This window comes from Scyliorhinus canicula, chromosome 2 (assembly GCF_902713615.1).
Source record: "Scyliorhinus canicula chromosome 2, sScyCan1.1, whole genome shotgun sequence".
In the NCBI taxonomy this organism is placed as follows: Eukaryota; Metazoa; Chordata; class Chondrichthyes; order Carcharhiniformes; family Scyliorhinidae; genus Scyliorhinus; species Scyliorhinus canicula.
The window spans coordinates 199,722,327-199,738,467 of record NC_052147.1 but is presented as its reverse complement, the minus strand read 5'-3'; the positions used below and the strand labels follow the sequence as shown (position 1 = coordinate 199,738,467).

The 16,141-nt window shown below is 43.7% G+C and overlaps 1 protein-coding gene across 3 annotated transcripts in view; it reads right to left on the bottom strand.

The window, feature by feature from the left end:
* The window catches only part of lnpa (limb and neural patterns a), a 149,199-nt gene that overhangs the window by 115,385 nt on the left and 17,673 nt on the right, over positions 1–16,141 (bottom strand). For all 3 annotated transcript variants that reach the window (XM_038789344.1, XM_038789346.1, XM_038789345.1), the window contains exon 3: positions 15,055–15,096. In XM_038789344.1, coding sequence (XP_038645272.1) covers positions 15,055–15,096 — 42 coding nt within the window. The remainder of the gene's footprint in view (positions 1–15,054; positions 15,097–16,141) is intronic.

Below are 16,141 nucleotides of genomic sequence, written 5' to 3'. Positions count from 1 at the left end.
TCCGAGGATGGATATTTTTGCTATAGAGGGAGTGCAGAGAGGGTTTATCAGACTGATTCCTGGGATGGCGGGACGTGTGCGAGGAGAGATTGAGTCTTTTAGGATTATATTCGCTGCCCTATCACCTCCTGCTGAAGCTGCCTACGACTCGAGGATTATCCTGGAATGCAAATATTGCACACAAGTTGGTTTTTCCAGTATCAACAGTCTCCTTAAATCCCTCTTGCCTGAGCTCTGGAATCATATCTTTCGTTAATTTCTTTTCTATCACTCCTCATTCCCTTTCTAAGCTCACATTGCCAATAAATCTCTGTTTCCTTCACCCTATCCCCAGTAAACTGCTGACCATTTAAATTCCCTTCAAGTCCTGCATGTTAGCTATTTCCTCACCTCGGGAACCGTCTCCCTCCCTATCAAAACTACCATCTTCATCCCTCCCCTCAGAAAATAACACTTGTCTGCACGAAGGCCTTCTCAAATGTCCCTTTCCTCAAAGTCCTTGAATATCCTCTCTGACCATAGTGCACTATTCCTCCTCAACCTTCTTGGGCTCTCTGTACCATCCGACACAATTATTGACACCATTCTCCTCCAATTTTGTCTGTTGCCCAGTTGATGGATACTATCCTTACCTGGTTCCATTTTTTCCCTACCTGTCTTAACAAAAGAATTTCCTCCATAGCTTACCTTTCTGGCCATACACTGTTTATTCTGGATCTATCATTGGTCTAATCCTATTACTCATCTACATGCTGCCTCCAGCAACATCTGAAGATTTGACATTATGTCCCACATGTACGCAGCTCAACTCTGACCTCTGACCTCTCTGGATCCCTCCATTGCCTCACTATTGTCAGCTTGCTTGACCACTTTTCAGACTTGGATTATACATGATTTCAACATTAATTTATATACAGTACTGCCTTGAATATCATTAAATTGCCAGTGGCACTTCACAGGAGCATCATAAAACAAAATATGACAGAGCCACCTAAGGAGATACAGGGCAGAAGACCAAGAGCTTGGTTAAATTAGGTTTGAGAAGGAAAGAGAGGTAGAGAGCGAGAGGTTTAGGAGGGGAATTCCAGAGCTAAAGACATCAGCACTAATGGTCGAACCAGAAAAACGGGATGCTGAATAGGCTAGGGTTAGAGAAACACAGACATCTCAGTGTGGAACTGACTGAGATGACAAAGATAGGGAAGGGCGAGGCCTTGGGAGCATTTGAAAACAAAGCTAAAAATTTTTAAATTGTTTTGGAAGGTAGAAACAGGACTCAATAATGCATTCCGTGGTCCAGACAAATCTGGTGGTCAACAGCTGGGCTAGTTGAATGCACTATTTATTCAAATCTGTGACCCTTATAGTTAAGGGAATTAAGGTGAGCACTGTACCTCGGGAATGACTGTTGGAATGGAAATAATGATTCTAGTGTGGAGTAGGTCATCAAAGGTGGTGATGAGGGCGTGGGTGAGCAGATCTATAGCTCCAGAAATGTGTGTGAACAAGGTCCAAAGGCTGGAAAATTGGGATTTTGAAACTACAACTGTAAGTGAATGGGATGGAGTTTTTCCAGAGGCAGACACAGTGAGAGATGGAGATGGAGAAGGAGGAGGAGGATATAGGTGGACAGTGATACAAGGAAATCAAAGATGGCCTTATCTGTGATTAATACAATGGGGATAGCAATGCCATGTGAGATGGCACGGTCAAGGTGGCTATTGATACAGGTTGGAGAGTGTACATGGAGTGAGAAAAAGGGAGGATAGGAAAACAGTCAATGCAGAAGAGAGAACACATAATAAACTGAGAAGGAGATAGAAATCATAGAAGATGAGAAGTCACTTGGTGCAGGGGATAAGGGAATAAAGCAGCTGAAGATAGCTATGAGAACACTAGGATGGTGCTTGAGTGGGCAATGAAAAACAAAGATTTTAAATAAGTGAGAAGGGTGGGACAAAGTGAGATGCTTAAGGCAAAGGAAATGCCAGATAAGTAAGTGGACAAATAAAGGTATGATCTGGTGATAAGAGCCGCATCTCTCACCACAATGGTCTAGGCAGGATAAGCAGTGGCATGTATAGGCAGGTGGGGAGGCTTTGTTCAGGGGGAAGACATCATCACCAAGTTTTAGGGTGACAATACAATCATCCACAATACGCTTACTGATGGCAAGGGCCTTATTTGCAAGCCAATGGACATTCTTAAATTAAACACTGAAAAGACCAAATCCACTGTCTTCAACCCCACCAAAATCTGCAATTCCTTGCCACCAATTTCTTCCCTGCTCTCTGACCACCACCTCTGGCTGAATCCCACTGTTCACAACCTCAGCGTCCTATTTCACCCCTAGTGGAGTTTCTAAACCCACAACCTCTCTATCACAAAGATTGACTTCCTCCCCCCATTTAACATGACCTGTCTCCCATCCCTGATTCAGCACATCAGCTGCTAAAACCCTTACCCATGCTTCTGGTTCCCCCAGATGCAATTATTCTTATTCTCTTCGGGCCAGCTTCTAATTTTCCACACTCCATAAACTTGAACTCATCCAGATGCTGCTGTCCACATCCTAACTTGCACCATGTCCCATTACTCTTGTGCTTACAAGCTTACATTACCTCCAAGCTCACAAATGCCTCAAATATAAAAGTATTAATCCCTTGCGTCTTCCTATTTCTGACCTACTCCTGCCCTACAATCTCCAAAAGAACTTTGATTCCTCTAAATATGTCTCTGCCTCCATCCCCTACCACCACCTGCACCTCCCCCAACAACCAGCCTCGCATCCCACCTTACTGCATTCCGTCATCGATGGCGGTACCTTCAATCATCTATAATTGAGGCTCTAGAATTTCCTCCCACTCCGCCTTTGAGATACTCTTTAAAACCTAACTTTTTGACTAAGCTTTAGTTACCCATCCTAATAACTCTTTTGCATCAATGTAAATTTATGTCCAATTATGATCCTGTGAAACACCTTCTGACTTTAAAGGCATTACATAAATTCAAGGTGCTGTAATTGTCACATCGTAAATTTCTTTTTGAAAAGTCCAAATTATCATAGCTCTCAGATAATCACAGGGAAAAAACAAATATCTCAAATATTCAACATGAATTAATGCTAATTATAAATGCAAAGCAGCTCAAATATCAATTAATTGATGTGTATTAATAAAAAAAACTATTAATTTCATTAGATCAGCAATAAAAACTACCAATCAACATCCAGTAATTACAAAACAACCTAGTTTTCAATTCAAGAATGTTTTATTTGCTTGTAGACTTCTCTAGTTTCTCTGGAGTCTGGATCTGGAGTTCCGCTAATCTTGCAGTGCTTCGTTACTTAGTTGCCCAGGATCTGGACATGCTCCACCTCAATTTTATGACCCATGACAATTAAAAAGCAACCATTTTTATGTCTGGTAAATTTCATTCTCTGCTATCGTAATAAATAAATATCAGAAATTTCTGCAACTGAAATTGAACTCCACAACTCCACAGGGGCTGGTTTAGCTCACTGGGCTAAATCGCTGGCTTTTAAAGCAGACCAAGGCAGGCCAGCAGCACGGTTCAATTCCCGTACCAGCCTCCCCGAACAGGCGCCGGAATGTGGCGACTAGGGGCTTTTCACAGTAACTTCATTGAAGCCTACTCGTGACAATAAGCGATTTTCATATCTGAAATAAGCCAAGTAACTCCTAACTACCCATTTGCAAGTTAAACTTTTGAGCTTAGCCAGAGTTTAATATTGCAGCTTTGTGTTTGAAGAGCTACGGGTGCCTGCTTTTCTAGTTGCCTCTGTTCAATAGTAGGCACCGGTGAGCACTTGTGGCTAGAAACTCCCCAACATATTCACAGAATCATAGAATCCCTATAGTGCAGAAAGAGGCCATTCTGCCCATTGTGGCTGCACCGACCCTCTGAAAGAGTACTCCACCCAAGCTCACTCTCCGTCCTATCGCAATAGCCCCTTAATCTTACTTACGCATCTTTTTTTGGTCACTAAAGGGCAATTTAGCATGGCCAATCCACCTAACCTGCACATCTTTGGACTGAGAGAGGAAACCGGAGCACCCGGATGAAACCGACAGACACGGGGAGAAAGTGCAAACTCCACACAGAAAGTGACCCAAGGCCAGAATTGAACCCGCGTCCCTGGTGCTGTGAGACAACAGTGCTTACCATCGTGCCGCCCCACCACTGGCATTGCGGAGGTGCTTACTGACTGCTAAAGTATGCTAAATAAATAAATATTTGAAATTAAAATATGAAAGCTTAGCCCATTAGCATTTAATCACATCATCTCAGTGCTTTTATGACATCTGTGAAAACAATTTGTTTGAAAACCCAACATGTAGATTTGCCTCCCCCCCCGCTTCCTTTGTGGAGGAATGGTGAAAAGCCCCATAATTATGACAACAATATTGGAAGAAATTAATTTGGAACCTTAACAGTTACACATGCAAGGATTAGCTGTGCTATATTTGAAAATCCATTTAAATTACTGGTTATAAATTGCTTTCTGACTGAGGTACTGAGAGAAATATAAAAATGTAAAAAAAATGTAAAAGTCAAATTAGAAACTAATTAAATAAAATAGAGCTGGAGGATCAGGTGATGTGCTGTTCCTGCATTATGTGGGAGCTGCTGGGCCCCATTGTGGATCCCAGTGGCCACGTGTGCAGTAGGTGTTGGTTGCCTCGGAAACTCCAGCTCAGAGTTGATGAGCTGGATTGTGAGCTTCAGATGCAGAGACACATCAGGGAGAGTGAGTGGTACCTGTTTCAGGAGGTAGTCACATACCTTGAATTTGACCAGTGGTCAGGGACAGAAGAGTGTGGCTGCGAGTGAAGCAGGTAGAGGGATCCAGGATGTAGGTTTGCAGGAGCCTCAGTCCTTGAGCTTGTACACATGTTTTGACATTCTTGCTCCCTGTGTAGACGGGAACGGAGACTGCAGGGAGGATGAACAAACTGACCACAGCACCGTGATAAAGGGAGCCATTCAAGTGGGGGGGGGGGGGGGGGGGGGAAGGATGTAGAGAAAAGCAATGTAGTCGTAATTGGGGATAGTATAGTTACAGACATTGGCACTGCTGTGACCAGGATCGAGAATCCCAAAGGTTGTGTTGCCTGCCTGGTTCTCAGGTTTGGGAGATCTCATCTGGGCTGCAGAGGAACTTGGGGTGAGAGGGTCAAGATCCAGTTGTCATGGTCCATGTAGATACCAATGACATTCTGGAGCAGTTCAACAGCAATATTCGTGACAGGACAGAGCGTCCATGTTGCAGTCAATAGGTAGAACAAGGACAGAGGTTCTGTTAAGTGAGTATGAACAACTAGGAGCAAAATTAAAAAGCAGAACGAAAAAGGTAATAATCTCTGGGTTACTACCCGAGCCATGAGCTAATTGGCACAGGGTCAATAAGACAAAGGAGGTAAATGCGTGGCTCAAAGTTTGTTGTGGGAGACATGGAATTGAATTCATGGGGCACTGGCACCAGTACTGGGGAAGAGGGGAATCTAGGGGACCTGATTTGAGTCTCACATGCACCACCTTTTGAGATTACCAGAAAGATCTCCCTCCAATACCCCTCCAGTTTTGGGCAGGACCAAAACATATGAACGTGATTTGCGGTCCCCCCGCGCCCACAGTGTTCACAAACAATACTTTTCACGGTATACTAATACATGTGACAATAATAAATCAAATTTTTAAAAAACACCTCATCTTCAATACTAAGTCCTGCATTGACCACCTCCCTTCTCACATTTGTCACCTTTTGTGCTCTGTCTGAAGTTTGATTCCTGCCACCTTCTATACTCTTTGTCCTATTACGTGATCTGGAAACTTTACCTCTGAGAAGATAAGGTATCACTGGATGGGATTAAGGCAAAGTGGGAGGAAGAGTTGGGGGAGGGCATGGAGAAGGGGCTGTGGTGTGAGGTACTACAGAGGGTGAATGCATCAACTTCATGCGCGAGGTTGGGATTGATACAGTTGAAGGTGGTGAAGGGCACACCTCACAGGGGTGAGGATGAGCAGTCTTTTTGAAGGGTGGAGGATGTTTGTGAACGCTGTGGAGGAGGGGGACCGCAAATCACGTTCATATGTTTTGTTCCTGCCCAAAACTGGAGTTGAATTGGAGGGAGATCTTTACGGTAATCTCAAAAAGGTGGTACACGTGAGACTCAAAATCAGGTCCCCTAGAAGCCATATTCAAACTCTCGGATCGGCCGGGTTTGGAAGCGGGTGTGGAGGCAGATGTCTTAGCCTTTGCCTCGCTGATTGCCCGAAGACGAAATCTGTTAGGGTGGAGGTCGGCTTCTCCACCCTGTGCTTTGGCGTGGTGGGGGGACCTGCTGGAGTTCTTAACGCTCGAGAAAGTAAAGTTCGAGTTGATGGGAAGGATGGAAGGGCCTCGTTCATCATGAATTGGTAACATCGAATATTTGGGGGGGGGTTGCGGAGGTGCGGAATTTGGTATGTACAAATTAATGATGATTCGTTTTCATTGGTGTTTTGTATTCAAAATATTGGGAGCTGTTTGAGGGTGGGTGGGGTGAGGGGATTGTTGGCTGGGGGATTGCCATTGTATTTGTTGTTGTAAATATGATAAATGTGAAAAAGGAAGAGAATAAAAATATTTATCAAAATAAAAAGATGCAATATAGGATCAGAAGTCATAGAAACTACGTGGGTAGAGTTGAGGAATCGCAAAAGTAAAAAGATGTGATGGAGGTTATGCACAGGCCCCATAGCAGTAGTCAGGATGTGGGGCAGAAAGTAAATCGGGGATAGAAAAGGCATACAAGGAGAACAGCAGGGGAAGGGAGAGCAACTTCAGGGTGAGGACCAGCGTGGAGAGAGGCAGACCTGGTGAGTTAGAACAGCAGGGGAAGGGAGAGCAACTTCAGGGTGAGGACCAGCATGGAGAGAGGCAGACCTGATGAGTTAGAACAGCGAGGGAAGGAAGATCAGCTTCAGAGTGAGGAACAGCGTGGGCTTAAAAAGCCCACCAAAACCCAGCTAAAAGCGAAAGGCACGCAAAAGGATTATGGCTGGAAAAAAATAACAAATCGAAGGGACAGCGAGATGCAAGGAGCAGCAGCGAGGGAAAAACGCCGGAGCGGCGGGCGCGCAGGCAGGCGGCCCCACGAGACAGAACAGACGTTCATGCCAACCTCGAAGTGTAAAAGCTGGTGGACCAAACAGCTGACCATGAACACGACCCTGCGACCATCATCCCCCCCCAAAGCGTTAAGAGTGGAGAAGTGTGCTGAAAAGGGAGCGAAAAGCCATAAAGGAGCCGATCAGGACGGAACTTCAAACGATGATGAAGGAGGTGCTGTCGGAGACGACAGACAAATTGCAGCGCACCGTCGAAGGCCTAGGAAGTAAGGTGGAGGAGCAGGAGAAAACAATCCTAGAGTTGGAGAAGGACACCTCAGACCAGAGCGACAGGATGGTACCGAGGTGAGAAGGTTAGTAACGTCCCAGGGGAGCCCAAGAGGGAAAGTGGAGGACCAGAGAAACAGGTCCACAGCAGAATAGTGGGTCGGCCAGAGGGGACAGAGGGCAGAGACTCAACAGGCTATATCGCCCAAATGCTGGGCAAGCTAGTGGGAACGGAAGGAATTCCAAACCCCCCAGAAATAGACAGGGTGCACAGGTCGCTTCAACCCAAGCCCAAAGCCGCGGAGCAGCCCAGAACGATTATCGCGAAGCTGCACCAGTTCCAGGAAGAAATCCTAAGGTGGGCCCGGCAGATGAAATCGTACATATGGGAAGGGATGACTATAAGGGTATACCAGGACATTGGGGCAGACCTGGCAAAAAGGGCTCAGTTCAACTGAGCAAAATCAGTACTCTACAAAAGTAGGGTGCGATTTGGGATGTTATTCCCAGCTAGACTCTGGGTAACACACAAGGGAAATGAACTGAGGCTGATGAGTTCGTTAAATCGAACAAATTGGGGGAGGAATGGCCACAACAGCAATGAAAGCCACAGGGGCGGAAAAGAAAGGAAGAATCGGAACAAAGAGCAGAGGACAGACCGCAAACAAAGACAATAAGATTAGTCAACAGGAAGGTGTGGACAAGAATATTTGAATGACATACAAAAGCGAAATAAACAGAAAGTGGGTTGGAGCATGAAAAGAGGCATCTACAAATTGTTGTTAGCATGAAAAGATTCCAGAACTTGAGGTTATTACAGAGGTGAGAGTAACCAAAACATGGTTGAGAAACCTAGAGGATTGAAATGAGTTTAAACTAAAGGGTACTGAATGTTCCAAAAATACACCAACAGAAATAGAAGCCATGTAACCTTATACAACAGGGGTACAGAAAGATAAAAGATAGGAGCAGGAGGAGGTCATCCAGCCCTTTGAGCCCACTACGCCATTCATCATGATCATGGCTGATCGGCAAACTCAAGAGCCTAATCCTGCTTTCTCCGTATAACCCTTGATCCCATTCGCCTCAAGTGCCATATCTAGCCGCCTCTTGAATGTATTCAATGTCATCGCCTCAACTACTTCCTGTGGTAATGAATTCCAGGCTCACCACTCTTTGGGTGAAGAAATATCTCCTCATTTCTGTCCTAAACGGTTTATCCCAAATCCTCAGACTGTGACCTCTGGTTCTGGACACACCCACCATCGGGAACATCCTCCTTGCATCCACACTATCTAGTCCTGTTAGAATTTTATAAGTCTCTATGAAATCCCCCCTCATTCGTCAAAACTCAAGCGAAAACAATCCTAACCTAGTAAATCACTTCTCATGTGACAGTCCCGCCATCCCTGGAATCAGACTGGTAAACCTTCGCTGCACACCTTCAAGAGCAAGAACATCCTTCCTCAAAAAAGGAGACCAAAACTGCACACAGTATTCTCGGTATGGCCTCACCAAGGCCCTGTATAATTGCAACAACACATCCCTAATCCTGTACTCCAAACCTCTTGCAATGAAAGCCAACATACCATTCTGTACCGCCTGCTGCACCTGCATGCTTACCTTCAGCAACTGGTGCACAAGGACACCCAGGTCCTGCTGCACACTCCCCTCTCCCAATTTACAGCCATTCAGGTAGTAATCTGCCTTCTTGTTTTTGCTTCCAAAATGAATAACCTCACATTTATCCAAATTATATTATATATTAGGTCGATGAAGTTGTTCCTGTGGGAAAGGGAAAGGTAAAAATTCTTCAGCATTGTACATTGCTTTGGTGAGTCAGGTGGTAAACTACTTGTTGCAAAGTACACAGATCTTTACCCTATCTTTGTAGTCAGTGTGCATGTAGCTGGTTCAGTAATGATTCTAATCAATGGTCTGCACATGATATTGACAGTGGGAGACAGCAATGGTGATACAGTTGTATATCAGAAGTGTGTTCTTGTTGATTCTTCCATGGCATGCAAGGTACCTGGGATTTGTCAACCCAATTTGGTATGAACTACTTCATCACCAGATGTATGAATGGAGTTGAACACTTATTATAATAGTCAGCAAACAGCCGCAAGTCCTGCCCTCACGATGAAGGAAAGGTCATTTTTTTGGAGCACATGCAGGTTCGAACAAGATGATTCCCTCAGGATCTCCTTCACCAATGTCCTGGTCCTGCAATAATTAACAACCTCGGACATCCTCAATCATCTTCCTGTGCATTAAAATTGACTGGATTGTGTGGATGGACAGCACTTTTTCCCAGGGTGGAAGGGTCAGTCACCACGGGGCACAGGTTTAAAGTCCGTGGGGCAAAGTTTAGAGGAGGAGATGTGCGAGGCAGGTTTTTTTTTAATAAACAGAGGGTATTGAGTGCCTAGAATGCATTACCAGGGGAGGTTGTGGAAGCAGATACATTAATGGCATTCAAAATGGCGATAAATATATGGATAGGGTAGGTAGAGGGATACGCACAAGGAAGTGCTGAGGGTTTTGGCCACGGGTGGTATCATGACCGGTAGGCTTGTAGGCTGATGGGTCTGTTCCTGTGTTGTATTGTTCTTTGACTCCAACCCTGGAGAGAATTTCTCTTTTTCTCAGGACCCTAACTAGCTCAGTTTTGTTAGGACTCCTTGCAGCCACATTCGGCAAAATGCTGCTTGATATAGAGGTCAGTTGCCGTCACTGGCATAGATCATAGAATTTACAGTGGAGAAGGAGGCCATTTGGCCCATCGAGTCTGCACCGGCTCTTGGAAAGAGCACCCTACCCAAGTTCAACACCTCCAACCTATCCCAATAACCCAGTAACCCCACCCAACACCAAGGGCAATTTTGGACACTAAGGGCAATTTATCATGGCCAATCCACCTAACCTGCACATCTTTGGACTGTGGGAGGAAACCGGAGCACCCGGAGGAAACCCACGCACACACGGGAAGGATGTGCAGACTCCACACAGACAGTGACCCAAGCCGGAATTGAACCTGGGACCCTGGAGCTGTGAAGCCATTGTGCTATCCACAATACTACCGTGCTGCCCTTAAATCTAGAACTGTGAGTAATTCAGGCCGCCACATTATAGGAAGGATGTAATTGCATTGATGAGGTGCAAAGAAGATTCATAAAGAGAGGTTGGATAGGCTTGGACTGTTTTCTCAGGAGCAGAGAAGACTGGGGGTGACCTGCTTGAGGTGCACAAGATTATGAGGGGAATGGACAGAGTGGATAGGGAGCAGCTGTTCCCCTAAGTTGAAGGGTCAGTTACAAGGGGACACCTGTTCAAACTGAGAAGTTAGGGGGGATTTGAGGAAAACCTTTTTTACCCAGAGAGTGGTGACGGTCTGGAATGCACTTCCTGGGAGGGTGGTAGAGGCAGGGCACCTCACATCCTTTAAAAAGTACCTGGATGAATACTTTGCACACCGTAACATTCAAGGCTATGAGCCAAGTGCTGGCAAGTGGGATTAGGTGGGCAGATCACAGCCTTTCATCAATGGGCTGAAGGGCCTCTTCTGCACTGTAGCATTCTGTGATTCTGTGAACTCAACTTGTATATTTAGTTTGGATCTATGCTGTGATGAGGTTCAGAACAGAGAGGATATGTTGGAAGCAGTAAGTGGGTGTTGCCAAATGGCACTATTACTGCAGTCTTCCAACACTTTACTTATGATTTGAAGGGAGTTAATACTTGGTCAGGGTAGATGCATCTTGTTTTTCTTTTTGAGAAGATATATCTGGACAATCTTCCACATTGTCTGGTAGATGCCTATTTTATAACTGTAATGGAACAGCCAAGTCTCAAGCAATTGATCCTCAGCACCAAAATAGTTATGCTACAAGGGCTCACAGCTTTCTCTCTGCTTTCTGGATTGAGCTACTGTTTAATGCCATGTGGAAATAACTAAATTTGTTGGTCACCGGCATCAATGATGGTAGGGACTCTATCTAAAAGGATCGAGGTTGCAAAACTACTCTGCAACCTCTTAAAAGGCATTTGCAAATATCTCAGCTTTTACCTTTTGCACTCACAATGAACCCTACCATGGTGAGGAGACGCTCTTGGAGTCACTTTTGCCCGTTAGTTGCTCGGCTGTCTACCACCAGTCTGCATACAGGCAGCAGAACAAAGTCTTTTGCTCTGATCTGTTGATTGGGACATGTTTAACTCTGTCTACAGCCCACTGCTTTTCAGCATACAGTTGGCTTCATTTTAACGTGTGCCCTTCTACACGTCCCACTGAACCAGAGTTAATCCGCACTGTGATGGTTACTGAGGAGCAAGGGACACGCCAAACGATGGTGTCATGGTTTGTAGTGGCAAAGAAGCAGCTCTTTGTTCTCCAAAAGTCATAACGTACACAGCTGACATTCACTGCAAGCATAATATGCTTCCTGAAGAGCACCAGGGTTAGGTAACAGAGTTTTAAATGAACATGGTACAGAAGTGAGACAAGATACGGTAGGAATGATAACGAGCTATGTAGACAAGGGGCAGTGTTGGACAGCAAGCATGAAGCTAATAGTTTCTATTGCCCTGAATCCCCGAATGCCTCATTTACTCCCGTCTGACCTTACTTCGCAACCAACTGCTGTTAGAGGCCCATTTCCAGCTGCATCTGCTGCTATCACCATGACACACCCTTCCATCACTCAGTTCTGTTGCAGTTATGTTAAATTAACAGCAATAGATTGAGAGGATACCCTGGGGATAAGTTTATTTTATTGATTCATGGGATATGAGCGTCACTGGCAAGGCCATCATTTATTGTCCATCCCTGAACTCTCTCAAACCGAGTGGCTTGCCATGCCATTTTAGAGGACATTTAAGAGTCAACCTCACTGCTGTGGATCTGGAGTCATATGTAGACCAGGTCAGGTAAGGATGGCAGATTTCCTTCCCAAAAGGACATTAATCAACCAGATGGGTTTTTAACAACAATCAACAATGGTTTTGTGGTTGTTAGACCTTTAATTCCAGATTTTCAAATTTCTCCATCTGCCATGGTGGGATTTGAACACAGGTCCCCACAGTATTACCACGGGTCTCTGATTATTAGTCCAGTGACCGTACCACTATGTGGGGTCTAGAAAGACAGAGATATTGTGTTGGTGAGTTGTCAGGCCTAGGAATTTAGCAGCCAATTTTGGCTCCAGAACATACCCAACTCTAATAGACACAAGGAGCCTTAAGTTGCGACTCGCAGTTCTATTGAAGACCAGACATTTTAACCAGGTGTTTCAAACCCCAGAACTCCTCCCCGGTACTACCAAAGGACAGTATCCCTACTCCAATGCTGCGAATGTCTGGAATTTGTTCCAAAACCTCAAGCCCTGCAATCTTACCAAACCGGAGGGATACCCCACCCATTTCTACCCAACTTCACAACTACCCCACACTCCATTTATAACAAATTCTAAACCTATTTTCCAGAGCTCAGACTTGCTAAAAATCTATGACCTCACAAAATGTAAATTTATCAATCTCATAACTGGTATATTACTCTTACCAATATGCAGAAAAATAGACAAATTGAAAAAGATAAATAAAGGAAGCTAGTGGATGACTACCACAAGCAATTCACAAGAGATCAACAAGGAAATTATCTATTACTTTTGAAACGCTACTGTAACACCCCAGCAAAACACAAGCTGGTTATTCCCAGAGAGTTTCAACTAACCTCAGGGGCCATGCTTCCTTGAAAACTAATAGAAAACTGGAAAGTTTTACCTTTAACAAGATGAAAATCAGCTTGGAACTGAGTTGAGCACAGCAGAGCATTTTTAGTTGCACTCAACTACACTTTAACAACAGAGTAACATCTTTTGTTACATGGTTTTATTTCCCTGTCATTATACAATAATGCATCCTCTGACATAACTCGTGTTAAGAGAGGCCCAGCAGAAAAGTAATAAAAATGTACATCTTGCATGCATACATCCATCCTATTGCAATGTTACCCCTCCAAGTTTGAAACTAATATGTCACACTTGTAAGAGACAAGTTCAAATTTCCAACTCACAAATTTGCTTTTAAAAACTGTATTTTTACTTCAGGCCTTTGTGTGTGTTAAACCTTTGATAAACAAGTAGTCCAATGGTTCATTAACCTGCTTCGGAGGTTCAAATACTCATTATTGCAAGGGCCTGACTTTTTAAAAATATCACTTATGCTAAACAAATTGCATTCTCCCAGTTTGCATGTTTAAAAGTTCACACATTGCCACATTTCTTGATGCTTTACTAAAACTTCATAAAGTGTGGGAGGGAGCTTATGCAGAGCTTTAAAATTGGTATGGACTAGCTCCCCCGTTTCTGTGCTGCGCATTCAATATAATTCTATGTTAATCTATCAATTAAAAAGCAGTATTTATGAACAAAAGCTTCCATGTAGATTCAAGTTAATTTTTAATTTTTCCAATTAAGGGGCAATTTAACATGGCCAGTCCATCTACAATGCACATCTTTTGGGTTGTGGAGGTAAGACCCACATAGACACAGGGAGAATGTGCAAACTCCACACGGACAGTGCAAACTCCACACAGACAGTGACCCAGGGCTGGGATCGAACCCAGATCCTCAGCACCGTGAGGCAACAGTACTAACCACTGTGCCACAGACTCAACTATGTTTAAAATATGCTAATTGAGAATTAAACTGCGAATAACACTTGGAAAGTAGAAAAGGGAACCAGTGAAGAAGTGACTCAAAATATCTTGGAAATCCTTTTGTCAAAAACTTGTTTCTCCTAATCGTCCAACCATAAGTAAGTGACAAACTTATGAAATGTAGGGCAGCACAGTGGTGCAGTGGTTATCACTGCTCCCTCACAGCGCCAAGGACCCGGGTTCGATCCTGGCCCTGGGTCATTGTCCATGTGGAGTTTGCACATTCTCTTTTTTTTATATAAATTTAGAGTAACCAATTATTTTTTTTTCCAATTAAGAGGCAATTTAGCGTGGCCAATCCACCTGCACATCTTTGGGTTGTGGGGGTGAAACCCATGCAGACATAGGGAGAATGTGCAAACTCCACATGGACAGTGACCCAGGACCAGGATTCAAATCCGGTCCTCAGCGCCGCAGTCCCAGTGCTAACCACTGCGCCACATGCCGCCCAAAGTTTGCACATTTTCCCCATGTCTGCGTGTGTCTCACTCTCACAACCCTAAAGATGTGCTGGGTAGGTGAATTGGCCACGGTAAATTGCCCCTTGATTGAAAAGAAAATAATTGGGCACTCTAAATTTGTTTTTTTCAAAACTTATGAAATGTATAAAACTCAAATAACTTGCAAAAAAATTTGGAACTCAACCCATTAAGGCTGTTGGTCTATTAGAAATGATTGAATAAATGTTGCCCAAATCCTAACCCTCAAATGGGGCTAGGTGTCAACTCCTGGTATGGCCACTCAACGCAAAAAATACTTACTTTGGTAAATGTTCAGCAGTTGCGGTGAAATCTTAAGTAGAAAATAATCCTAGGGGTGGGGGGGGGGCGGGGGAGAATACTACTGAACTGCAAACACAATAACATGTAAAACAAGACCAAAATAACTTGCACACTATTTATGTAATGTAAAATTGTAGAATTGTAGAATTGTACCTTGTCAATTTTTTCTAATACTTCTATAGTGGAAGGTTTTGCCTGCATTAAAAGAGAAATAAGTGTTAACAAAAATTCAATGACAATATTTATTGATATGAAGACCAATGTCCAAATGAATTGCACTGTGCATTACTATGAACATAATATACTGGTCCTTTTATAATAGGTGTGACCTCTTAACAGATGGGTAACATTTGAAGGAGAGATACACTTCCAACGCAAACCCATTTAAAGTTGTTTGAAATGGAACAGTGTCAATAGTATATGCAAACATGAAATAGGTCAAATGACGCCAATCTGATGGCACACTGCTTTATAAAATACCATGTGATCTCACCATATGTACAAGTATCCTCCTCACCAAAATGTTAGCCCACCTAAAAAAATGGCAGGGACTGCTAAGTGACAGTAAATCTGGATATATATCCTATATTCACCTCTGCAAAAACTACAGATTTATTTTTGTTACAAGTACAGAAAGGTGAAAAACACTCCAGTTGGTACCACCTTTTATACTGTACAGCACTCGACAATTCTCTATGTTTCATAAAAGAGCCAAATCAATGCTCAAATAAAACAAAGGATTCATTAAATATTCAATGTCTTCATAAAGCAGTGTGGTTTTGCTCGCCCCCCCCCACCCCTCCCTGTCCCTAATCCAAGGCTTGAGAGAGGTTTGTGCAAGGAACAGCAAGAAAACAAACTGCAAAGAAAAGTGGGGTAAAGTTACATCCCCTCCAACTCCAGAATAAGTTAGAAACAGAAATAACAACTTCCTGATTTATCTTCTCCTTTATTGAACTCTGTTACTCTCCTGCACCGTGAGCTTTGGTCCTGCACTTTCAGTTCTCAGTTTAAGTAAAGGTTCACCACTACTAAATTCAAGAGATGCAGACTCCTTTTTAATTTAAATAAACAAATGAAGACCGACATCAGAATAGACTACAGAACCAGACAAAAGGTATTCCACTGAGCAATAGAGTATTTAAATAGCTCGAATTAGTTTGTCGGAAATAAGAGGAAGCAGAAGAAAGCCATATAGAAATTATAGGGCAGAGCAACTGCAGACGCCATATGATTGAGT